Raw genomic sequence first — 27,162 nt, forward strand, 5'->3', positions numbered from 1 at the left:
TTCACACAGATGACCAAGCTGAAATCTCTAGAACACGCGCTGTTCAATCATTCAACTGACTTCAGCTCATGTACGTATGTTCCAGACTGTCTTTTAGTTTAGCTAGCAGAATTATTTTGATCAGTGCCCGCCTTTTTTTTTTTTTCCACAGAAGCTAGATAGCTAGGCAGACTCATTCCTGGCTACAATCAAATTCAATGTATTTGCATGTTAAAGCTTTACTCAAGTATACTTATATTGGTGGCGTTTCCCAGATGGCTCGTAGCACTAAGAGCTTCTTAAGAACGCTCTTAAGCCTCCCGCGAAAGAAAAACTTTGTTGTAAGATCAAGCTAACCCACTCTTAACAATCTTCTTAGCGACCAAATGCGCACAGATCCAGCTGCGTCAGGCAAATTAATATTACACTAAGCTTTCTGACTAATTACTGTCTTAGTAATTTTTTCCCTGTTTTTCTGAGTAATATTTTCTGGTTTTCGGAGTAATTTATTTTTCTGTTTTTTTGGTGTAATTTTTTTCTGTTTTTCTGAGTAATTTTTTCCCCTGTTTTTGTGGTATGCATGTTCTTACTGTGCACATGAAAATAAACACTTTGAATCTTGAATCTATATGTTTTATGAAGACCCTATGTGCGCTCAAAGCTGTGGCACAAGTTACGCACCGAAATCTGGCGGAAGAAAAATAATAATAATAAGAAGAAAAATAAGTATAAGGAATAACAAGTGTGTTCCTCTATGTGCTGTGCACATCAGGCACACAAATAAAATGAATCATCATGACTATCATTTATCATAATTTGTCCGCAGATATCCCACGTCTGTATGCACATATGAGAAACACATCCACCCTCCAAACCTGCGACATTCAGATATCAGGCAACTGACAGGTGTAATTGAGCTCAGCTGGAACCACATCAATGGATGCTCCACCCGCTACTCTATATAAAGGCGTTGCAACATCATACATGTGAGATACCATGGCTGCTTAACAGCATATTCTCGCTGCTAACCAACAGCGTCACCGTGTGCGAAGCCAAACTGTATATGTATGGCTGATTAAGTGGTGGGTGATCGATTTGCCTAACATCAATTGTTTCAGCACCGCGGTAGTGGACAGCTCCTGTTAAGAGCTTCTTAAAGAGCGATCTTAAGAGTGATCCTTAGAAGGGCATTAAGAACGCATCTGGGAAACACTCGTATCTTAGCAACCCTTCTTACCAAAGACGTTCTTAACTGTGCTCTTAAGTCTTAAGATCGCTCTTAACTGGGAAACACAGCCATTGTCTGTACATTGTCTGCCAAAGCAGACTCTACCTGCTGAGGCAGCTCAGGTCTTTTGGAGTGCAGGGGGTGCTCCTGAAGACCTTCTTTGACACTGTGGTGGCATCAGCCATCTTTTACGGAGTGGTCTGCTGGGGCAGCAGCGTCTCGGCTCCAGATAGGAAGAGACTGGACAAGCTGATCAAGAAGGCCAGTTCTGTTGTAGGATGCTCTCTGGACTCTGTGCAGGTGGTGGGAGAAAGGAGGATGACAGCCAAGCTGTCATCTCTGAGGACTAATGACTCCCATCCTCTGCAGGAGGAGATAAAAGCTCTGGAGAGCTCTTTCAGCGATAGACCGATTCACCCAAAGTGTGTGAAGGAACGCTATTGCAGGATCTTCCTGCCTGCCACTGTCAGGTTACATAACCAGCACTGCTCACAGTAAACTGCACCATGGACACTTTATGGACACCATAATAAGCATAACTGTCCCCCATGTTGTTGTTGTTTATTTGCACATACAATATTCACTTTGCACTAAATATGTTCACTTTAATCCATTGCTCACTTTTTATCCACTGCTCATTATTATTATTATTATTATTTATTGCTGTTTCTTGTATTTTTTGTACTCTTTTTGCATGCCTAGTTTGTTTTACGTTTTTAAATTTTGAAATCTTTAATCTGACTCTTTCCCCTTGACTGCTGTAACACTGGAATTTCTCAATTGTAGGATCAATAAAGGTGTATCTTATCTTACATAGTCAGTCAGTTTACCTGGCAGGATATTTATGTCAGAAGTGCTCTCTGTCTGGTCATGTGTGCATGTGTAGCCTACTCATCTTATCTCAAGGCAATTGAATCGAACGCAGCTGGACTCATCATGTTGCCTACTGACTACATCGCTACTGGCATTACCTACTGATGCTCTAAAGGGCCATCTGCTGATAATGATGTGCTTAGCAGGAAAAAATAACCACACATACCAGTAAATGATAACTAATTACTGAATAATACATGAGAGTAAAAAGTAATTGAAATATTTTTGGGGTTCATTAAAAATTTAAAAAAAGAGGGGAAAAGGTTTTGTTTTTTGTAAGCAAATTTTTACCTTGACCTAAATGCATTTTCTTGAATTCCATTGATCTCGAGAGTATCACTAACTGAATGGGCACCCTAAACTTAGTTGGAAATGACACCTTAAATGTTTTTCTACTGTGTTTGGTTCCAAAGTTAAGCATATTTGAATATTATTGGCGGCCATCTTGAATTTGACCTCTCCCGGGCCTCAGAGGTCAAATCTGACTTCCCTCCACATCTGAAAATAAACCTTATGGTATGTGTGTCAAAAAGTGCACAATTCCTCATAATCTGAGAGCTTATCCGCTGTACTACTCGGATCTGACTGGGAAGCCGAGGAAAGACAGCCCGTCACTCAAACTTTAAGCTTTAATTAAATGTAAACAGGTAAGTTGTAAGTTCACTCCCTATAGCTGTCATGAAGGGTAAGATTAGCTATAGAGAGCAAAACTGTTTTTGCTACCAGGCAGAAGAATTGATTCAACTCATCAACAAAACTTTGACTGTTACATATGGACCTATCACCTTTTTTACTGTTTTCCCCATTAATGTATTTAGACCCTCCCAGGCCTGTTTTTTTTTACCACTAAAATATTTGCTTTCTATTTTTTTTTTGTACTCAATTTTTGCTTTAAAGATATTCCCTCTTGATTGTCTCCTTTTTTCCTGCATTAATTCCATATGACCAATGCAGAAAACAGCCTTCCTTTCATTGAGACATGTTTTCAGTTGTTTAGAGACCCAGGATTTATTATTTGGGAATATTTACACTGCCTTTGTTTCAGACACATAGCTCTCACAAAACTTAAAGGAGCTATATGTAAGAAATCTAAAGCAAATAGTCGTAAAAATAATACTAATATGTCACAGAGACTAAGGAATAATGTTCATATAACATACTGATGTCACCGACAACAATAGTACAGCCAGAATATTTGCATCTAAAAAAATTTTTTGCAGTCTGCAAATCATGTTTATGTTTTGAATTTGTGTTCTGGCCTGTGGCGCCACCCACTGCCATCTACCAGTCACGGCAGTCAGTAGAGTCTCAGCACCTCGAGTCGGGGGGGGGGGGGGGGGGGGGGCATTCTTACATACAGCACCTTTAATATATGATGTGATAGTGTCCATGAGTTTATCCCCATCCTGACAGGATTCAAAGAAAATGTCCCAATTTGTATCATCAAAGCAGTCCCTGAGTTGTTCTTTGCTTTTCTCAGACCACACCTGTATTTGCTTGGCAACTGGTTTCATTCTTTTGACCACTGCTTTGTATTTAGGCAAAAGATAAATTACATTTTGGTCTGATTTTCGGACAGGTGGTCTGCATACCACTTTACAGTATAAGCCTCCGGGATGTTGCCATAGCACTATCAAGCGTTCAATTAACGTGTAGGACAGTCCACGTTTTGCTGAAGGGTAGGCAAGTGGTCAGGCAAATTACAGGAGTTAAAGTCCCCGAGAACGAAGATAGGCTGGTCTGCAGAGCAGGCGAGTGCATTATTTTTCCTGTCAGCTCTTATAGTGGTGTACCCAGGCAGTTTCATGATTGTTTTTAAGCCATGTTTCCGTCAGACACACAAGGTTACTCTGTCTGAATTCACAGTCGTGCTCGACTCTTAATGCAAGCTCATCAAGTTTGTTGCTTACCGAGCGAACATTGGACAGAGTGATGAAAGGCAGTGGGAATCTGCTGCGGTGTCTCCAAAGTCGGTGCCTCACGCCTCCCCTTGAGCCTCGCTTTTTCTTCAACCTCTCCAGCAATTTAACCGGTGGTCGGATTTCCTCGCAGTCCCCAGGTACAAAGACCGATGGAGCCCCACTAATTGGGCGAAGTGAGAGCAGGTGCTCTTGAGTGTAGGTGAGGAAGTCCTGTCAAGTTGTCAGGTAATTCCCAGGTGCAAGTGCAGATAGGCACAGTAGTATCCACAATGAAGCGATTTTCATTATGACAATAAAGTGTAAAGTGCAATAATGTTTTCAGTGGTGACATCCACATCAGACAAAAGAACTGTTCAAAATATACATTAAAAAACAGCCTAAAAACACTAACAAACAAAACGGTGGGCACAGGGTCAGCAGCTGGCTGGGCCCCCGGAAATCTGGTCAAATGGTCAAATATGCACTATTGAATTTACAATAAAATAAGAATATACATTGCATTAAACGTGCGCTAGGATGCGTTTAACATCATGACTATGATGTTCAAGCGTCAGCTGTTTATTACCAGTTTTCAAACGCGACCTCCCTCTCATACATTCTCGTGTCAGCACGGTGGACGCGGAGCCTCCAAGCATTCCTATGAGACAGCGCTGAGCAGGTTTTCTTCACGCAGCAAAGCGAGACGGTCATTGGATAAATGCGACAAAATCATCACTTCCAGGGAGGCTCAGCTTCCCTGGGACCTAAAGGAGCGGTAGGCGGGAGAGGACGCTTGGTGTATGCATGATGATTGGAGGAAATGTCTAAAAGGCTGAACCCCATTGTGATTGACAGCGCTTCGCATTTCGAGCTCAGTCCCATGCAGAGATTTACGAGTGGAGTCTTCTGACAGAGTGCTGTCCAGAGTTCCTTATTTCCATAAGCCATATTGCTCATTTTCACCCTTTTTTACACAGTTCAGGTGTTAAACCCATCTCAAAATGTGTGAGGTGTGTTTTACTGTGGTTATATGGCATGAGTGTGATTCAATTAAATGTTCCTTTTATAAGTTACTGCCTCTCTACAATATGACAAATTTTATGATGTAAACTTAAAGTGAGCTTCCCCTGTTTGAAAGACCAGCAGCCGCCACTGCTATATAGTTTATATGGATTGCAATGTACAGATCAGACGAGCAATAGTTTTGAGCAACTAGTTGTAATGAAGCTAACAAGATACAAATTGCCTTGCCAGCTTTCAGCAGGTGCCGATATTATCATACAGACTTCTTGTGATGAACCTTATGAGCAACAGACAATCTCCTATATGGCCATCACTCAATAGGTGGCACTGTTGTTCTTATAACTGCACTTTTCTGTTTTACAGTACAAAAGTTACAAAATCCAAAAAGGAGGACCAGGGACGTTTTACCCTTTTGCCTTCACTGACATCATGGGCCTTGATAAGGAAACCAGTAAAGGAGCAAATGTGGAAGACATCAAACTGGCCATGATGGGACACATTAAAGATGGATATACGGTAAAATATACTGAATTCATTAAACTCTGTTGGATATATTTCAGTAAATCAATCCAGCTTTGACATCTTTTTTTTAACCAATAATTATATTTATTTATTAATTATTTATTTTATAAATATTTATTTAGATATATTCAGTGGAAAAAATTAACATGCAAAGTCATTCTTTAATTTAATTAACATTGTTTTCCAGTTCAATCCTCACTCTAAAATATCCAAGAATGATCCAGACTACAACAAAGACCCCGCTCTGAAGGACTGAGTTCATGTTCTGGTTTGTGTCGTCTCGGCCGAGACGTTTAACATCCTGAGTGATGAACATGTGAAAAAGATGAGGGATGTCAGACTGGCAGCCAGAGACATGGGTAAGAGTTATAGGGTTAGTTACTGGGTTTCATAAGTTTAATCCAATAACCTGACAAACATTAACTTAACTGACTCAGATTCTGCTCTGTATCGGCAGGAATTCCTGAAGTGGCCATTCTCACCCAAATTGACAAAGTCTGTCCAGAGGTCAAAAAAGACATAAAGAACGTGTATAAGAGCAAGTACCTGAAGAAACATATAGGTTAATAAAGATGACTGAGTTTGTAAAGAGGTTTTTTCAAATTGCAAAATAGTTTTGCTTTACACTTTAATAATCTAACACAAAAATCTCCTTTGATCAGCTCTTTGCTGTCATTCCTTAAATGTTGAATGTTCATATTTAGATGGAGAGATTTAGTGTGGCGCTGGGTACTCCACTGTACTGCATCTTTCCTGTGAAGAACTACGACTCAGAGATCGACACAGACGATGACACTGATACACTGGTACTTAGTGCACTGAGGCAGATCATTAACTTTGGAGATGACTTTGTCATCAACCTGTAGACCTCCATACTGCTGCTGAGACAACTCTTACACATTTATCACAGTGTGAAAAAAGTCAGTCTGCAGCATAAAATGGGCTTTTGGGTCTTTACTTGCATGCATGTAATACATATAGTGTCTGCTATTGGTAAGTTTAGCCTTGCTGAATAAAGTGTTAAGAACTATATACTCACTATACATTTGAGTTTTTGCATTGTAATGCTATTAGTTATGTTTTATTGTCTTAGCTGGTAGTTTTTGGTGTTGTCGTCTCTCAGTAATCATGAATCTGGTGACGAGCAGGTCAGAAGGTTCATCTAGGTAAAACTGGGCTAAATTAGGTTCAGAAGTTCAACTTTTTTAGACTGCTAATGACGATGTTGTATATATTGTTCCAACAGTATGTTTGAAACTGCTGCAGTACTGAAACCAGCTGAAACCACAATAAATGACAGTACTGAAGTGCGTCACCAGTTTCCTTTCATTCCTTCGAGTCGAAGACTAAACTCTGTTGTAATGCAGTCTATCGGAAGTGGTTCACGCAGCTGCCAAGTTTACTTTTGCTGCTCAGGAAATGTTAATCTATGAGTCTAGACCAACCCATCAAAGCCTCGTCTATGGACCTGACTCAGTCGCACTCAATCTGGAAGTTTACATCACAGAGGAGAGGCTACAGGATTATTTAAGAAACTCTTTAAGTATAATGAGCACAGAACACTTTTACTTAAACTACAAATGAATTACTTTATTTTGATTATGCAGATGCTTACAGTAAAAAAACTAATATCAATCAGGTGTAAAAAATCCAGTCAAAACAGAATTATTAAAAGTGCATTTGCAGCTTAAATCATTTCCAGCAACTACAACAACTTACATTTTAGAAGGGAGCTGTAGTTAACTAAAGCAACACATTCTCACTCTGACCTCGTCACACATTGACGTTTGGTCATGGACTTTCCACGTCCACGTATGACATGCAAGGTACCCTGAGTGCTTGTCAAGTTCTCCTCTTTCAAAATACACCTCCGTTTTCCCTGGAAATTTATCGTTTACATACAGTCTCTTTCTAAATAAACACACTACATTGGAACAACCCTACAAATTGACGTTTGTTTTCCTTCAACAACTAACACACATGGTTGGGTTTATAGGCTACAAAAGCATGTGGTTATGTTTAGGGGGGAAAAAACAGGGTTTGGCTTCAGAATCTTACGGGACGTGAACACCGCTCTCTCGGGTGAAAGTCCATGTTTGTTGAACCCATCAACGACCTCTCCTGCCCCCCCTACTTGGACTGATGCCGCCTTAACTTTCGTCCTTGTCCCATCGCGGTTCTCCCTGAACCCGCCAGGTGCCATTAAACTATAATGGCAACTGGCTGTGTATCATGCCGACATTAAAGGATGTCTTTTATCATTGGTTTCTGGTTTCTGATGGCACACATCACTGCGTAAGTGCCGGATTTCGCCGGGCTCTTTTTTCTGTGGGATTACAGTTGAAGTTTAATGCGGTTTTTAGACGCTCTTAGATTTTTACATTGTTGTGTATTGCACAGAATGTTTACATCTAGAGTGAGTGACATCACACACTTACAAAAACGTGTATGCTGACATGGTTCCATTCATAGTACAGCTTTAGGGTCCACATCAGCCCCAAGCAAAACTAATACGATCAAGTACAAAGAGTCATGATTTGTTTAAAGTTTGAATGAAGTTTCTAAGTGAAAGTTTTACCGAGTATAAAGAGGTTTGAGAGGAGTTCACGAGGTACAAAGATGGATGGAATGCTCAGAATTTGAACATCGTGTCCGTTCATATCAATGGGCAAAAAAGTTGAACAACAGCACAGATCTTCTTAGTTAGTGAACACTTTGAAGTTTGAATAAAGAAAAGTTTGAGGACACTGGAACCTCCAAACAAGTTAAAAAAAAAGAAGAATAAAGAAATAAATTCAAGTGTGTGAGTGCATCACTGAAGGCATGCCACTGTCTAGAGACAGAGTGCTTTGTTCCTATAAGACTGTAGTGATGGCTGCAATTGAGCAATAAGATAAACACCACAAACTGGTCACGTGTTGTCAGACACTGTAAATTTGCCCTTGGAGACACTAAATCAGACAACTGCACAACAGACAGACACCTCAGAACATTCACAGCTCTGTTTTGGACCCCTGGGTGTCCAAGACCTGCTTGAACCTTTGTGTGGGGGCTGGGCATTGTGGAGGGAAGTTCAATCAGCTGTTCAAAATCTGACAGTAGTTTAACTTGAAATTAGGTTGTTTATTTGCTTTTTGGTTATAAACATGCAGTACTTTGACTTTTAAGCTGCAGCAAACGACTTGTTTCTTTGTCAGAGGGAACTATATGTGCACAGGCCAGAAAAGGAAATTCTTACAAACCACTAAAGGAAACCAAAAGGATGTTAGCAGCACATTAAAAGCTGCATTTCCTCACACTGCTTACATCAATATAACACCCAACAGGCATCGACAGCTACTGGACACTCCTAGGTATACTAACAGTGTCTTTACAATACACATAGGAACGTCAGTGCATGATCGTTCACTGCTTTAATAATTCTACAAGTGACTGTGTGGCTCTACAGTAATATAATTTGTCAAAGTGATAACAAGGAGTTTGATCTGTTTCAGAAGCGATACTTGAGCTAAACCATCACGACCACAGCACGACGACTGAGGTAAGATTTTCTTTTCTTTCTTTTCTTTTTTTAAGATAATCATATGTAAAGAAACAAACAAAACACCAATACAAACTGTTTTAGAGATGGAAAAGTTCAACAAAGAACAAGAAAATACTAGTGCTGCCATTTTGAACTATATTAGTCTGATAGCTGTTTACCCAGTGCTCTTATATGACTGAATGTAAGTACTGTATCAGTATATTCATGTGGAGGGTCAATTTATTTTTGTCTCTGTCTTAATTTAGATTATTTAACAGTGAAAAATGCCTGTGAACATTCTTATATCTTTTACTTTCGCTTTCCCTTTCTGCGCACTCTTAATGTATTGTATATGTTCTGCTATTTCATTTAGAATTAAAGATATACATCTAGAACAAAGTGTTAATTCATGCAGCAGGCTTAAGTCTGAACTTGCAAATTAATATTTTGAAATATTATTATCAGACCACAAATGAGACAAGAATTGGCACAACACACCCACTCTCTCACTCTGACGTCTTTCCTGTTGATTGATTTGGCTGCTGCTGCTCCAATGAGCCGCACTATGGCAAGCCATTTAAACATTTAATCGCTAAGTTTGACTATCCGGAATTACCATTATAGATATCAACAACGTCATTTTGATTAGTAGTAATGTCATTGTGACCAGTATGAATTTTAATTGAAGATATCTATAACGTCATCCTGACTAGTCAAAACTGAATTACAGATATCTATAACGTCATTCTGACTAGTCAAAACTACAGTTACAGATATCTGTAATTCAGTTTTGACTAGTAAGATTCAAACTATTTTTGCCATTCATGTGTATGGGGTTTGTCATCATAAATATCTACAATTACATTTTGACTATCTATAATTCCAGTTTGAGATATCTACGTCATTTTGTCTAGTCATAATTCAGTTACAGATATCTACAACATCATTTTGACTAGTCATAATTCAGTTACAGATATCTACAACGTCATTTTGACTAGTCATAATTCAGTTACAGATATCTACAACATCATTTTGACTAGTCATAATTCAGTTGCGGATATCTACAACGTCATTTTGACTAGTCATAATTCGAATTCAGGATATCTACAACGTCATTCTGACTATCTGAAACTTAATTCAAGATATCTAGAAAGGACCATGTAGATATCTTCAATTGATGATAATTAAAGATATCTTGAAATTGAATTATGACTAGTCAAAATTAAATTGTAGATATCTCAAACTGGAATTACAGATATCCACAATTCAGTTGCAGATATCTGAAATAACAATTGCAGATATCCGCAACTACATTGGAGATATCTATAATGACAAACCCCATACACATGAATGGCAGAAGTAGTTTGAATCTTACTAGTCAAAACTGAATTACAGATATCTGTAATTAGAGTTTTGACTAGTCAAAATCTAATTTCAGATATCTTGAATAAGAGTTTTGACTAGGCAAAATTATGTTGCAGATATCAGTAATGAATATCCAGTCTAGTGATTAAATGTTAAAATGGCTTGCCATAGCCACACCACAGAGTTCCGACCAAAGCGATCACAGCAGGTTGAAATGTCCAACCATCCTGCGGTTCCCTGTGGCCAGGAGATGGTGAAGAAGAGTCGGTGTGTTGTTTATTTCTGCCGGTGGAATCTCTGCGTTGATTGCACCTGTTCTCTGCACACAGTTTACTTTCTGCGTCATTTTTAGTTGTGATCCAACTTTTCTAAATAGCTTTAGTGCTTCACTCTACTATACAGAAGAAACAGGAAGATTAAAGACAGGATGGATGACTCTTCCTCAAACACATGGCCCAAAACTACATTTTACCCGGTGCTACTGTCAAAGTGGGACACCTCTATTGGCAATCTGGGACACTACAAACACATTCTTATTTATGAGTAGGCCTAATTAATACACAATAGTCATATAAAGAACAATAAACATCTTCTTTTTTTAACCTCTCTAACTCCCCTCGGATGCAGGCGTCCGCGCTCCCTCCCTCCTCTGTTAAAGGGTTAAATGGGATCTCACAGGCTCACTACGTCATCAAACCATGTGATGTTTGGTATCAAAACATCATTTTTCTTTTATCTCTTATGGATTTCGCACCAGAGCAGCCTAAATACACGAAGTCCAAAATTGCGATGAGTGGTGACAAGTCATGTCATGCCGTTTTTCGAGGGGAAAAGTTAAAGGATTACTCGCGATCTCATGCCGAGCCGTCAGTGGACACGTAGCTGGTTTATAAAAGGTAAGAGTCTCACTCCTACCACTATTTTTGGCTGAGATATACCGCTTAGAAAGTGGGATCACAACCTTCACGTTTCATATGGCTTTATTTGGTGATATTTTATGGTGTTTCTGTCATAAACAACATCAGCTATCATAATCACGCCTGATTTCAATAAGGTACGATGTTTGAAGCTGGCTGAGTGTTGTTTGATCACTGATAGTACTGTTTTGAAGCGGAGTGAGCGCTCTTATCATGTGGAGCTCCGCCTGGATCTTTTCATGGAAAAAAACACTGTAGAATGGTCATACTTTGAGCAATCTTCTTCAAACTTGAAACAAATGTGCATTGATAGTGTGCCTACAGCCCCACAGTGTCATTTACCTGCTCAGATGAAGCCCCTGACAGTTATTCATCCTGAAAATCATTTTATATTTTATTTTAGGCAAAATCTTCAACTTTTTACTGACTTCAGAGGCCCATTACTCTGTCTCTGTATCACCTAGAGTGTTTCTGACACTTTCACAAGAAACTTCAGAGAGTTTGCTTTCTGGCAAGACCTCATGCATGCATGTAGTCAGAGCGGTACAGAGGCTACAGTCATTTTAATTTGGGTATGTCATTTTAGGCGTTTTCGCTACAAAATGGGGGTGGAGTGCAAGAGGAGGGGTACAGGTACAAATAAATATATTTATTCCTGCTGTAAAGTTGGGCATTTTATCACTGGGGTCTGTGGAGATCGACTGGCTGAGAGAAAGAGCGCAACCTGGTGCTTTATCCATGTGCATGTTTCCCAAACTCACCCAGAGGTAGGCCTATACACCAACCATGTTTTTGCGAATCACTTAGGAACGTTAACTCATGATCATTAACTATTTTAGTTTGTCTACAAGAGACTGTGGTTCTGTTGTCAGATCATTTGTCAAAGACATAAAAAGGAACTTGGAATACCATATAAAAAGCTTTATTTCTCAATTTCAGGAGCATTTATTGAGGTAAACCATCACCACTTCTTTTCCTCAGGCAGAACAGCTGAGGTAAGATTGTTTTATGATATTTATATGTTAGATACGTTTTCTTAGGATGGACAAGTTGAAGAGAGAACAAGAAAATACTAGAGAGTGCAGTCATTTTGAGGTAGAACTCTTATAATGGTTTAATATCAGTACTGTATCAGTAAATTCATGGAGTGGGTCTATTTGATTTTCAATTTCTGTCTTTAGTTTGATCAGGTTAAAGTGAAAAATGCCTGTAAATCTTTTGTTTACAGGCATTTTGTCAGTTTTTTTGTTAACCTGTTTACTTTCACTTTCACTTCTTAAGTTACTGTATATTTTCTGCTTTTCAATTGAATTTGATTAAAAATAATCATAAAGACTGAATATGTTGCTCATGCAGAGCATGACATTTGCTTTGGTTTTAAGTAACACGCTTTAATAATGTTTCTTGTTTACATGTTGCCTTTATATCTTGTTGTAGCCATGGGAAATAAATCTGACAAATCTGAACCCCCCCCACCTTCTCCCAGTAAGACATTCAAATTATTACAGAACACGTGGATAAAAGTAGAAATGACAGATTCTTCATTTATTTTAAAAGTTTCTTTAAATGTGACTCCTTACAACAGCTTTACATTTGCATTTTACTTGTCAGCTTTTGATGAACCATGGAGGAACATACCATGGGGGTGAGTGATTTCTTTACTGTTTTGGTTCCTCTGGTTTTATGACTTTTCTACTAATTTCAGAAACCAACACTGAGCACACTCATTTGTTGAAACTGCCTCTTGCTATGTTCTTTTGATTTTGTTGTCAGTCTCACTAATGTTGAAGATGAATGTCACCGGTGTCTATGGCAAAAATGCAGCAACCACATAACACCATATGTTTACACAAACTGATTTAAACAAGTAAATGTAAAATGTAACCTTTTCTTTATTGAACAGTGACAAAGACAGAGACCTGCAGGTTGTGAATGATTATCAGCCTCATAACGATGAGGTCCAACAGCTCAGAATTATGATTCATGGACCCTCTGGTTCTGGCAAGTCCAGCTTCATCAACTCTGTTGACAGCACTTTACAAGGCAGAATCACTGGTCGGGCTTTGGCAGATGCAATGTTTTGCGACAGCTTCACCATAAAAGTATGAATCACTTTTGAATGTGGTTTAATCAAGGTCATGTATTTTAAGCACTGTAAAACTTGAACAACTCTTGCATGCACCTGCAGTGACAACTGCAGTCACTAGGGGAATGAAGCTGTCTGAGGGGCAGGGCCAAAAAAATTAAAAGGTCACCAGCTGTGTTCAGTGGGCATCAGTGTGCAGAAAGTTTTCTAGCATGTAGCATGTATTACTTTTTGTACAGATCAGGCAGCAGCAGTGTTGCAACTAGTTGTGATGAAACTGAGCAAGATACAAAGTGCTATATGGCCATCACTCAATAGGTGGCACTGTTGTCCTTATAACTGCACTTTTCTGTTTTACAGTACAAAAGTTACAAAATCCAAAAAGGAGGACCAGGGACGTTTTACCCTTTTGCCTTCACTGACATCATGGGCCTTCATCACAGTACCAATAAAGGAGTTTCTGTGGAAGACATCAAACTGGCCATGATGGGACACATTAAAGATGGATACACTGTAAAATATACTGAATTCATTCAACTCTGTTGGATATATTTCAGTAAATCAATCCAGCTTTGAGATCTGTTTAGCACTCACATTTTTTACGAAAATCATGAAGTAGAAACTATTTACATGCAAAGGTGATTTTTTAAAATTTAATTTCACATTCTTTTCCAGTTCAATCCTCTCTCTAAAATATCAGCGACTGATCCAGACTACAACAGAGACCCCACTCTGAAGGACCAAGTTCATGTTCTGGTTTGTGTCGTCTCTGCTGAGACATCAAACATCCTGAGTGATGAATATGTGGTAAAGATGAGGGATGTCAGACTGGCAGCCAGAGACATGGGTGAGAGTTATAGGGTTAGTTATTGGGTTTCATAAGTTTCATCCAATAACCTGACAAACATTATCTTGATTAAACTGGATTCTGCTCTGTATCGGCAGGAATTCCTGAAGTGGCTATTGTCACCAAAATTGACAAAGTCTGCCCAGAGGTCAAAAAAGACATAAAGAATGTGTATAAGAGCAAGTACCTGAAGAATAAGGTAAGTTTCTCTTGGTGATTGACCTTGTAGAGAGTTGTTATTCAAGTTGGAATATAATTCTGTTTTACATTACATTACACAAAAATCTCCTTTGATCAGCTCTTTGCTGTCATTCCTTAAATGTTGAATGTTCATATTTAGATGGAGGAACTGAGTGTGGTGCTGGGTATTCCACTGTACTGCATCTTTCCTGTGAAGAACTACCACTCAGAGATCGACACAGATGATGACACTGATACACTGATACTGAGCGCACTGAGACGCATCATTAACTCAGGAGAAGACTTTGTCAACGACCAGTAGACCTCCATACTGCTGACAAATCTTACTTCACAGACGTCACCTAATCACAGCGAGAAAAAAGTCAGTCTGCAACATAAAATGCATGCATGTAATACAATATCAGGCATTAAAAATAAGTTTTAAGCTATGATTTAAAAACAGGTAATGTGCTAGCCAGCCTAATCCCCTCAGGCAGAGAATTCCAGAGCTTCGGGGCCTTGATGGCAAAGGCCCGGTCACCTTTAGTTACCAACCGCAATCTAGGGACGACTAGTTAGGGCAGGCTTGAGGATCTCAGGTCACGACTTGGAGCACAGGTAGTCAGAAGCTCAGCTGTATAACTCAGCACTCATGCTGAGCTTTAAGAGTTAATAAAATGATCTTTAAATCAGTTCTGAAGTTAACAGGCGTTAACGTTGGGGTGATATGTGACGTACGATTTGTCCTAGTTAAAAAACGAGCTGCAGCGTTCTGCACTAGTTGAAGCCGAGCTACTGAAGATTTCCTGAGGCATGTAAACAGTGAGTTCCAGTAGTCACGAGAAAATACAAAAGCATGAATACGCTTTTGTAGGTCAAGAAAAGACAGAAAGTTGATTTTGATCATATTTCGTAGGTGAAAGTGGCAGGATTCAATGAGATTATTGACATGTGGTTCAAAGTTCAGTTGAGAATGAAAAGTGTAGCCTACATCTCTTGCCGTAGATTTTATATTAGTTGCCAGAGCACCAATAAAGAGTTGCAATATCCTTGGTGATTGAAGCCAAAGATTCTTACTTCTGTCCATTAAAGTGCTCAGACAGCTGACATTATCTGGCTTAAAGGACAGCTAGCACAACCTAATACATATAGTCTCTGCTATTGGTTAGTCTTACCTTGCTGAATAAAGTATTAATAAGCTGTGCCCAAGGCCGTAACTACCATTGAGGACACTGAGGTCATGACCTCGGTATTTTTTCCCGACCTAAATGAATGAATAAAATGGAAATAAAAATAAACCATTTGTGCGGTGAAAGTATGTGGGAGGACCGATGGAAGGTGATTGAGTGACTCTCTCTTCTCTATAATAACAATTATTTAAAAAAGAAAATTCTCGTACTCTTGTTTGTATTGACGCAGCTTTCATACAGCTTTGCACACACATTATTCTTGGATGGATTACTCACAAATGCAGGGTTGCACAGAAATGCCACACATATCACATGAAAGCGCAGGAGCAGAGCTTTCCGAGGATACCACACACATCATTGTGCTGTCATCCCATCATGCTATAAATCCAGATCAATTGTCTACAAAATAAAAACCTGACATGTGCGTCACCTGATATAGTGAGGAATATCGTATCTTACCACGTCTTAGGCTTGCGTGTGTTTCTCCCTGTCTATCCACATTTGTAGTCCGGCTTTCAAGATGCAAATATCTCCATATTCTCCAGTTGACACTCCATCAAACTTTGTATGACAAGACCAGCGCACTTCATCTTTGCGCACCCAGAGAATTGCAGCCTAATTATGCATGCAGCCTAATTATGCACCCCCCCCCCCCCCCCTCCCCCCCCCTCCCAATATATAACTCAAACTGAAATACAACAACAAAAAACATTCAGGTCAGGCCAAAGAGCAGCACAGAGAAGTAAGTCAAGATCATGTCGACAAGAAAACGTCCAGAATTTTTTTTTACTGCAAAGTGGCAAATATTATCTTGGAGGAGATCATTGTACTTGTTTGACTATTTTTCTATTATCTTAGATGTAAATATTGCATGTTTCTTTCAGATAAAACACATTGTTGACTTGTGAATGAGTCAATGGAATTACTTGCACTAATGAAAAAATACTGGCAATCATGTCCGCCTGGCACAAACCACATGTTTTGGACAGCTGTAAAGTGACAGAATGTCCCAGCATCATGGTTCTTATATTGCCAGATTCCAGAGAGTCTCCCCTCTTCGTATATGGCAGAATATGTCTTTTTCCAACTTGCTAGGGTGAGATACATGTAAAAATGTAAGAATTTAGTAACACAGATTTGTTTTTTTCATTGATATAAAAATTAATATAACTGACAACTGACAGATGAAGAGAAGTACTTCCTGCTAAAGAATGAGTGGTTCAAACATAATTATAAATACCCACAAACAAAGTTTGGTGAAAGGCAATTACGCTATAGTATGAAGTGGGAAGAGAAACATGATAAAATGGGATTAATCTAATATGATGTGTGTAGTTCTTTATAGATGTAACCTCTTAATTTGGCTGTCAAAGTACACCAGATTGAAGGCTTTTGATATATAATTGACAAAAATTTCTGACCCCCCCACATGCACCACGACTAAATGACCTCGGTATTTCAAAAATCCTGCGTATGGCCCTGGCTGTGTCATACTCACTATGCATTTCAGTTTTTGCATCATCTATGCTAGTATGTTTTGTTGTTATAGTTGGTCATTTTTGGTGTTGTAGTCTCTCAGTAATCATGAATCCAGTGATTAGCAGATCAGAGGACATGTCTAGGTTAAAACCGGGCCAAGTTGGTTCAAAGGTGTAACATTTTAAGACTACTGATTATGAATGCTGTTGTTATGTGTATGTTGTTCCAACAGTATGTCTATGTCTGAAACTGCTTGATAATGACACATTGTGTTACAGTACTGCTGCTCAGCTGAAACCACAATAAATGACAGTACTGAAGTGCGTCACTAGTTTCCTTTGATTTCATTACCTCTAGTCCATGAGTAGACTGTGTTGTAATGCAGCCCATTGAAGCTGATTAACACAGTATTATACAATATAATGTGATACAGCGATACTGCAATAACACTTTTCAAAAGAAATCTAACAATATACAAATCTAAACTGGGGCATGAAGTAGTCCCTTATGGCAGTGGCTCCCAACCTGGGGGTCCTGTCCTCCACTAGGGGTCGCCAAAGCTTCACGATACCTCATTGATTTTAATGGGTGTAGGAAATCTTTTTAAAAGAATATACAGTAGGCATTTATCCCATCACTTCATGCATTTCTGTGAAGACAAATAAATGAAACTGTTCATTTTAAAGTTGATATATAAACTTAAATCTCACAGAATAAGAACACAGTGAAGACCTGAACACAATCATCTTCACAGAGCCTTCACTCTCTGCTGAACAGCCTCATCCTGCAGAAGAAAAATATGCAGTTGACACAATCAGAGAGCAAATAGAGCAGTGGCCAAGTGTCAGGGAGAAAATAACACTGGATTTGTCCAAAAAGACACCTGTTAAATATATATGTTTGTTTAAAAAGACAGAGAATCATATAAAAGGTTCCCAAAAACTATCAGGAAAACTCATTTCTGATGAAATATTCACAGGAAATAATCTGCTTAAAATTGATCCAAACTGCTTGTTTTACACAAACTTCCTGCAGTTACTGCGTTCACTATTTGTGCTGTACTTTTACATTATATCAGCTGTTCTGCACGGAATATAAGATATCCATAAAATCTGCTACTTAGTCAGATTAAATATGTCACTTTGTCAAGTTCCCCTCAGATAAAAGGTTAGGGACCACTGCATTATAGTGACAAATAAAGACATAAAAATTCTGTAGGAATTTTATTGCAACTGGAGATGTTTATTGATGAAAATGAAATGTATTAAAGGCTAAAGCTACATTAAGCTTTAGAGTAAAGGGTTCCCATGAGTCTGCCATGTTAAAACAAATTAAATATGAAATCAGTGTATTTTGAGGAACCAAATGTGAACACATTTTTTTACGCTCTCTGAAGTCCATCATTTCTGTAGACCTCCATACTGCTGAGGCTTTATCACAGTGTGGAAAAAGTCCACTTGTAAACAGGAATGACATAAAGGGCTTGTATTTACATGCATGTAATGCATATAGTATCTGCTATATGGTATGTTGTGTCGCTTCTACCTTGCTGGATAAAGTATAAATGGGCTGTGCATCAACCTGAGGCAGTTAACACCTAGATGTGCATAAAGCAGGCTTGGATCACTCTCAATATCCTCCTGAGACCCTGAGTCCTTATATGAGGACATCACATTTTGGGTTTACTGGACTGTATACTTCAGGCTGCTTAACTTAGGCCTGAAGTATACACTAATCCATAATAAACAAGATGGCAGGACAGTGGGACTTTACTGTCGTTTCCTTTGAGGAAACTGGGACTATATTTATCAGGTCCTACTAATCCAGAGTGGTTTGAGAAATTAAGAATACATACAAACAAAAGTTCGGGTCTTGGGAGGATATGCATTTAGAGTTTAGAATCATAAAGTAGTTGGTTATGCTTTGTTGATGCAGGTGGTAATTTCTGGTGTTAAAAGGGTCAAAAGAAAGCTAAACGTCTCGGGTAAAACTGGGCATAGACTTTGTTTTTAGACGACTAGCTACATTTTGTCTTTAGTTCCAACAGTGATTTCTGTTTCAGTGTTTGGACCTGCTCTATACTGAAGGATTGTGCTACAGTACTGCTGTTCAGGTAAAACCACAATAAATAACAAACACAATAAAATTTGTCATTAGTTTCCTTCGTTTCATTCCAACTAGTCCATACCATAGACTGTACACATAATAAACATAGCTACTGTGACTCCACCCATTGGTTTGTGGACATGTTTGTGGATTTTTAAGCCTTGAATTCGACATTTTGGCCGTGTCCAACTTGTTTTTTATTGGAGTCAGAAGTGACCATATTTGGGTGAGGGGCTGGCCCTGTGGAGGAGCTGGGGTGGATCTGACTGGGAAGCAGAGGACACTATTGGCAGACAGCCTGTCACTCAAACCAGCCATTAACTTTAAGCTTTAATTAAATGTAAACAGGTAAGTTGTAAGTTCACTCCCTATAGCTGTCATGGAGAGAAGAAAAATTAGTTTTTCTGCCAGGCTGTAAATATATTTATTCCTGCTGTAAAGTTGGGCCTTGTAACACGGGGGTCTGTGGAGATCCACTGGCTTATATGAGAGAGAGAGCACAACCTGGTGCTTTATCCATGTGCATGTTTCACAAACTCAGTCACAGGGTGGGGCTTGTCAGGTGATGGAGAAAATATGCAGCATTGTCTGCAGTTCAGGTAGGCAATCTGCTGCCATGGTACTGCAGCAGGTGCTGTGAATTTGCCCTTGGAGAAACCAGAACAGACATCTGCACAAGAGACAGTCACCTCAGCATCTCCAAAGCTTTTTTATTGGATCCATTGGTGTCCAGGAGCTGCTGAAACCTTTGTGTGGGGGCTGGGCATTCTGGAGGGACTTTCCAGCTTTTAAAACTTCAACAGTAGGCTATTACTTGTGTCATGTCTATGGCAGGCCGTTTTAACATTTAATAGCTAAGCTTGACTATTCGGAATTAACATTATAGATATCAACAACTTCATTTTGACTAGTCGTGATTACATTGTGACTAGTAAGAATTTTCATTCAAGATATCTATAACTTCATTCTGACCAGTCAAAACGACAGTTAGAAATATCTGTAATTCAGTTTCCAGTATTGAATATCCAGTCTAGCTAGCAATTAAATTATGACTATCCCTAATTGTAGTTTGAGATATCTACAACATAATTTTGACTGTTCATAATTCCACTTCAAGATATCTACAGTGTTATTCTGACTAGGTCAAACTCAATTTAAGATATCTAAATTGTATTTTTAAAGCTCTTGAATCAAGGGGGGGTTGAAGATACTGGGACTGGAATTACGACTAGCTGAAAATATGTTGTAGATATCTCTAACTGCGATTAGGATTAGTCGTAATTCAGATGTAGCTAGATATCTGCAATGTGAGCTGTGGATATCTGTAACTTAATTATGACTATCTGTAATGAGAAACCCCATAGCCTACACAAGCATGGGAAAAGTGACGTCATTTGTCACTTTTATTTAGTAAAATGTAGTTGTGGGTATCTGAAATGTTATTTTTGAATAGGAAGAATTGAATTAAGGATATCTGCAATATATATCCAGCCTAGCAATTAAATGTTACAACGGCTTGCCATACTTGTCAGCACGGTGGACGCGGAGCCTCCAAGCATTCCTATGAGACAGCGCTGAGCAGGTTTTCTTCACGCAGCAAAGCGAGACGGTCATTGGATAAATGCGACAAAATCATCACTTCCAGGGAGGCTCAGCTTCCCTGGGACCTAAAGGAGCGGTAGGTGGGAGAGGACGCTAGGTGTATGCATGATGATTGGAGGAAATGTCTAGAAGGCTGAATCCCATTGTAATAGACAGCGCTTTGGAAAGTTCCTTATTTCCATAAGCTGTATAGCTCATTTTCACCGTTTGTACACAGTTCAGGTGTTAAACCCATCTGAAAATCTGTAAAACGGCTTCAATTAAATGTTCCTTTTATAAGTTACTGCCTCTCTACAATATGACACATTTTATGATGTAAACTTTAAGTGAGCTTCCCCTGTTTGAAAGATCAGCAGTGCAATGCACATAAAGTAAAGTTCCACTAATTGCCACACACCCGAGTGTGTGAAATTTGTTCTCTGCATTTGACCCATCCCCTGAGGGAGCGGTGAGCAGCAGCGGTGCCGTGCTCGGGAATCATGTGGTGATCTAACCTCTCAATTCCAACCCGTGATGTTGAGTAGGAGATAAGGCAATGGCAATATCAATAGCCTTTGCTATGACCCAACCGGGGATCGAATCTGCGACCTTCCAGTCTCAGGGCAGACACTCTACCACTAAGCCACTGAGCTGGTATAACATAACTCCTATATGCCTGTTACTGGACTGCCAGGAGATCAAGTTGTTTCAGATCACATGACCCAAAGGAAACCGAAAGGATGTTCATTCAAAGCTGTGTGGTCTGAGACAATGCGCATCAGTATCACACCAAACCGGCATCAACAACCACACCCAGAGGTAGGCCTATACACCAACCATCTTTTTGCAATTCACTTAGGAACGTTAACTCTAGATCATTAACTATTTTAGTTTGTCTACAAGAGACTGTGGTTCTGTTGTCAGATCATTTGTCAAAGACATAAAAAGGAACTTGGAATACCGTATAAAAAGCTTTATTTCTCAATTTCAGGAGCATTAATTGAGGTTAACCATCACCACTTCCTTCCTCGGGCAGAACAGCTGAGGTAAGATTGTTTTATGATATTTATATGTTAGATACGTTTTCTTAGGATGGACAAGTTGAAGAGAGAACAAGAAAATACTAGAGAGTGCAGTCATTTTGAGGTAGAACTCATAATGGTTTAATATCAGTACTGTATCAGTAAATTCATGGAGTGGGTCTATTTGATTTTAAATTTCTGTCTTTAGTTTGATCAGGTTAAAGTGAAAAATGCCTGTAAATCTTTTGTTTACAGGCATTTTGTCAGGTTTTTTTTGTTAGTTTATCTGTTTACTTTCCCTTTCTCTTCTTATTTCTGCTTTTCAAATGAATTTGATTAAAAATAATCAAAGACTGAATACTTTGCTCATGCAGCACATTGAGTTTGAACTTATAAACAAATATTCATAAAGATTGGGTCTCAAAAGTTCCTTGCTTTGCTTTTAAGTAATACACTTTAATAATTGTTCACATGTTGCCTTTATATCTTGTTGTAGCCATGGGAATGTTATTCTCCAAATATGAACCCAGCCCACCTTCTCTCAGTAAGACACTCAAATTATTACAGAACATTGTTTAAACAAATGCAGATAAAGACAGAAATAACCGATTCTTCATTTGTCTTAAAATTCCTTTAACAATTTGTTTGATTTTAAGTATCAAGGTTTAATAATGTTTCTTGTTCATGTGTTGCCTTTATATCTTGTTGTAGCCATGGGAAACAAACCTGATAAACCCCGCCCACCTTCTCCCAGTAAGACACTCAAATTATTACAGAACATTGTTTAAACACATGTGGATAAAAACTTTACATTTGCATTTTACTTGTCAGCTTTTGATAAACCATGGAGGAACATACAATGGGGGTGAGTGATTTCTTTACTGTTTTTTCGTGGTTCCTCTGATTTAATCACTTTTCTGCTAATTTCAGAAACCAACACTGAGCACACTCATTTGTTGAAACTGCCTTTTGTTATGTTGTTTTGTGTTTCTTGTCAGACTCACTAACATGGTCACCAGTGTCTATGGCAACAATGCAGCAACCACATAACACCACATGTTTACACAAAACTGATTTAAACAAGTAAATGTAAAATGTAACCTTTTCTTTATTGAACAGTAACAAAGACAGAGACCTGCAGGTTGTGAATGATTATCAGCCTCATAACGATGAGGTCCAACAGCTCAGAATTCTGCTTCATGGACCCTCTGGTTCTGGCAAGTCCAGCTTCATCAACTCTGTTGACAGTGTTTCACAAGGCAGAATCACTGGTCGGGCTTTGGCAGATGCAGTCTCTAACGACAGCTTCACCCAAAAAGTATGAATCACTTTTGAATGTGTTTTAATCAAGGTCATGTATTTTAAGCACTGTAAAACTTGAACAACTCTTGCATGCACCTGCAGTGACAACTGCAGTCACTAGGGGACTGAAGCTGTCTGAGGGGCAGGGCCAAAAAAATTAAAAGGTCACCAGCTGTGTTCAGTGGGCATCAGTGTGCAGAAAGTTTTCTAGCATGTAGCATGTATTACTTTTTGTACAGATCAGGCAGCAGCAGTGTTGCAACTAGTTGTGATGAAACTGAGCAAGATACAAAGTGCTATATGGCCATCACTCAATAGGTGGCACTGTTGTCCTTATAACTGCACTTTTCTGTTTTACAGTACAAAAGTTACAAAATCCAAAAAGGAGGACCAGGGACGTTTTACCCTTTTGCCTTCACTGACATCATGGGCCTTGATAGGGAAACCAATACGGGAGCAAATGTGGAAGACATCAAACTGGCCATGATGGGACACATTAAAGATGGATACACTGTAAAATATACTGAATTCATTAAACTCTGTTGGATATATTTCAGTAAATCAATCCAGCTTTGAGATCTGTTTAGCACTCACAATTTTTACAAAAATCATGAAGTAGAAACTATTTACATGCAAAGGTGATTTTTTAATTTAATTTAATTTCACATTCTTTTCCAGTTCAATCCTCTCTCTAAAATAACAGAGGATGATAATTACTACAACAAAGACCCCGCTCTGAAGGACCAAGTTCATGTTCTGGTTTATGTCTTCTCTGCTGAGACATCAAACATCCTGAGTGATGAATATGTGAGAAAGATGAGGGATGTCAGACTGGCAGCCAGAGACATGGGTAAGAGTTATAGGGTTAGTTATTGGGTTTCATAAGTTTCATCCAATAACCTGACAAACATTATCTTGATTAAACTGGATTCTGCTCTGTATTGGCAGGAATTCCCCAAGTGGCTATTCTCACCAAAATTGATGAAGCCTGTCCAGAGGTCAAAAAAGACATAAAGAACGTGTATAAGAGCAAGTACCTGAAGAAACAGGTAAGTTTCTCTTGGTGATTGACCTTGTAGAGAGTTGTTATTCAAGTTGGAATATAATTCTGTTTTACATTACATTACACAAAAATCTTCTTTGATCAGCTCTTTGCTGTCATTCCTTAAATGTTGAATGTTCATATTTAGATGGAGGAACTGAGTGCGTCGCTGGCTATTCCACTGTACTGCATCTTTCCTGTGAAGAACTACCACTCAGAGATCGACACAGACAATGACACTGATACACTGATACTGAGCGCACTGAGACGCATCATTAACTCAGGAGAAGACTTTGTCAACGACCAGTAGACCTCCATACTGCTGACAAATCTTACTTCACAGACAGACGTCACCTAATCACAGCGAGAAAAAAGTCAGTCTGCAACATAAAATGCATGCATGTAATACAATATCAGGCATTAAAAATATGTTTTAAGCTATGATTTAAAAACAGGTAATGTGCTAGCCAGCCTAATCCCCTCAGGCAGAGAATTCCAGAGCTTCGGGGCCTTGATGGCAAAGGCCCGGTCACCTTTAGTTACCAACCGCAATCTAGGGACGACTAGTTAGGGCAGGCTTGAGGATCTCAGGTCACGACTTGGAGCACAGGTAGTCAGAAGCTCAGCTGTATAACTCAGCACTCATGCTGAGCATTAAAAGTTAATAAAATGATCTTAAAATCAGTTCTGAAGTTAACAGGCGTTAACGTTGGGGTGATATGTGACGTACGATTTGTCCTAGTTAAAATACGAGCTGCAGCGTTCTGCACTAGTTGAAGCTACTGAAGATTTCCTGAGGCATGTAAACAGTGAGTTCCAGTAGTCGCTAGAAAATACAAAAGCATGAATACGCTTTTGTAGGTCAGGAAAAGACAGTTGATTTTGATCATATTTCGTAGGTGAAAGTGGCAGGATTCAATGAGATTATTGACATGTGGTTCAAAGTTCAGTTGAGAATGAAAAGTGTAGCCTAAATCTCTTGCCGTAGATTTTATATTAGCTGCCAGAGCACCAATAAAGAGTTGCAATATCCTTGGTGATTGAAGCCAAAGATTCTTACTTCTGTCCATTAAAGTGCTCAGACAGCTGACATTATCTGGCTTAAAGGACAGCTAGCACAACCTAATACATATAGTCTCTGCTATTGGTTAGTCTTTCCTTGCTGAATAAAGTATTAATAAGCTGTGTCATACTCACTATGCATTTCAGTTTTTTGCATCATCTATGCTAGTATGTTTTGTTGTTATAGTTGGTCATTTTTGGTGTTGTAGTCTCTCAGTAATCATGAATCCAGTGATTAGCAGATCAGAGAACATGTCTAGGTTAAAACCGGGCCAAGTTGGTTCAAAGGTGTAACATTTTAAGACTACTGATTATGAATGCTGTTGTTATGTGTATGTTGTTCCAACAGTATGTCTATGTCTGAAACTGCTTGATAATGACACATTGTGTTACAGTACTGCTGCTCAGCTGAAACCACAATAAATGACAGTACTGAAGTGCGTCACTAGTTTCCTTTGATTTCATTCCCTCTAGTCCATGAGTAGACTGTGTTGTAATGCAGCCCATTGAAGCTGATTAACACAGTATTATACAATATAATGTGATACAGCGATACTGCAGTAACATTGAAATATCTAACATTATACAAAACTAAACTGAGGCATGAAGTAGTCCCTTATGGCAGTGGCTCCCAACCTGGGGGTCCTGTCCTCCACTAGGGGTCGCCAAAGATTCACGATACCTCATTGATTTTAAGGGGTGTAGGAAATCTTTTTAAAAGAATATACAGTAGGCATTTATCCCATCACTTCATGCATTTCTGTGAAGACAAATAAATGAAACTGTTCATTTTAAAGTTGATATGTAAACTTAAATTTCTCAGGATAAGAACACAGTGAAGACCTGAACACAATCATCTTCACAGAGCCTTCACTCTCTGCTGAACAGCCTCATCCTGCAGAAGAAAAATACGCAGTTGACACAATCAAAGAGCAAATAGAGCAGTGGCCAAGTGTCAGGGAGAAAATAACACTGGATTTGTCCAAAAAGACACCTGTTAAATATATATGTTTGTTTAAAAAGACAGAGAATCAAAGAAGAGGTTCCCAAAAACTATCAGGAAAACTCATTTCTGATGAAATATTCACAGGAAATAATCTGCTTAAAATTGATCATGAACAAAAACCCATGGTGAGGCAGCTTTTAGCCACTATGGCCCCCACCTGTGGAACAGCCTGCCGGAGAGCCTCAGGACTGCAGAGACTGTTGATATTTTAAAAAGAAGATTAAAGACACACTTTTTTAATCAGGCTTTTAAACAATATTTTAAACTCTTCTTATGTTCTTATCTGGTTCTATACTACTTTATGTTGCTGCTTTTATCTTGCTTTTTAAGATGATATTAATCTTAATTTTTTGTTTTTATTTATCACTGGTACTGTATCTATTCTATTTTATTTATAATCTTATGTATTTTATTTTTGGTACTGTATTTATTTTATTTTATTTATTCTTTTAGTCCTATTTTATGCTTTTAGTCTTTAGCTTTTAACTCCAGTGTTTCCTCAGGGGGGTCCTCCACACTGGGAGCTGTGTCGGGTCTGCTATTGGGGGTGCTGTCCTTGGGTCCCTTCGGCCCGGCCGGCTGGGGGCTCCTCCCTTCGATATGGGGGTCCACCTGTCTGTCGGAGTCAGGGGCCTGGGTGCTGGTCCCCCCCGATGGCACGGCCTGCGGCTCCTCCCAGTGTGGACGGCCCCAAAGGTGGCGTTTCCTTGATCCTCAGTGCCATGCCATGTCTCCCTATTGTGTGTGATTGTGTGTGTGTGTGTGTGTGTGTGTGTATGTGTCTAGTATGAAGGGTGGGAGGGAGGGGCTTTCTTTCTTTGTAATTGTTTTTCTTTCTTTAATTGTGTTAATTGCTTTTAATTCTGTAAAGCATTTTGTGTTGCATGTCCGTGCAGGAAAAGCGCTCTACAAATAAAGCTGATTGATT

At 39.0% G+C, this 27,162-nt stretch overlaps 2 protein-coding genes across 2 annotated transcripts; both read left to right on the plus strand.

The window, feature by feature from the left end:
- The first annotated feature begins 4,982 nt into the window (after window positions 1-4,982).
- Window positions 4,983-6,392, plus strand: LOC117268694 (interferon-induced protein 44). Its single transcript, XM_078161047.1, is given in 5 exon segments — window positions 4,983-4,991; window positions 5,368-5,520; window positions 5,714-5,885; window positions 5,984-6,082; window positions 6,229-6,392. Coding segments are annotated over 5 exon segments (597 nt in total).
- A 2,407-nt stretch (window positions 6,393-8,799) lies between these two features.
- LOC144458559 (uncharacterized) lies at window positions 8,800-25,661 on the plus strand. The gene is made up of 18 exons (XM_078161048.1): window positions 8,800-8,879; window positions 9,021-9,067; window positions 12,271-12,326; window positions 12,769-12,816; window positions 12,943-12,976; window positions 13,235-13,433; window positions 13,778-13,930; window positions 14,093-14,264; window positions 14,363-14,463; window positions 14,605-14,764; window positions 22,319-22,366; window positions 22,534-22,575; window positions 22,654-22,687; window positions 22,942-23,140; window positions 23,485-23,637; window positions 23,803-23,974; window positions 24,073-24,173; window positions 24,315-25,661. Exons 4-18 carry the CDS (start codon window positions 12,771-12,773, stop codon window positions 24,474-24,476), a joined length of 1,776 nt encoding a protein of 591 aa, XP_078017174.1. The 5' UTR covers window positions 8,800-8,879; window positions 9,021-9,067; window positions 12,271-12,326; window positions 12,769-12,770; the 3' UTR covers window positions 24,477-25,661.
- The last annotated feature ends 1,501 nt before the right edge of the window (window positions 25,662-27,162 follow it).

This window comes from Epinephelus lanceolatus, chromosome 18 (genome assembly GCF_041903045.1).
Source record: "Epinephelus lanceolatus isolate andai-2023 chromosome 18, ASM4190304v1, whole genome shotgun sequence".
NCBI classification, from domain to species: domain Eukaryota; kingdom Metazoa; phylum Chordata; class Actinopteri; order Perciformes; family Serranidae; genus Epinephelus; species Epinephelus lanceolatus.

What these genes read in the sequence shown, in the direction of transcription:
- LOC144458559 (XM_078161048.1), top strand. Translation starts at nt 12,771, where the DNA reads ATGGGAAATAAATCTGACAAATCTGAACCCCCCCCACCTTCTCCCA. An exon ending in TGGAGGAACATACCATGGGG is followed by an intron (nt 12,977 to 13,234) that starts GTGAGTGATTTC and finishes TTTATTGAACAG; the next exon opens with TGACAAAGACAGAGACCTGC. An exon ending in TGGAGGAACATACAATGGGG is followed by an intron (nt 22,688 to 22,941) that starts GTGAGTGATTTC and finishes TTTATTGAACAG; the next exon opens with TAACAAAGACAGAGACCTGC.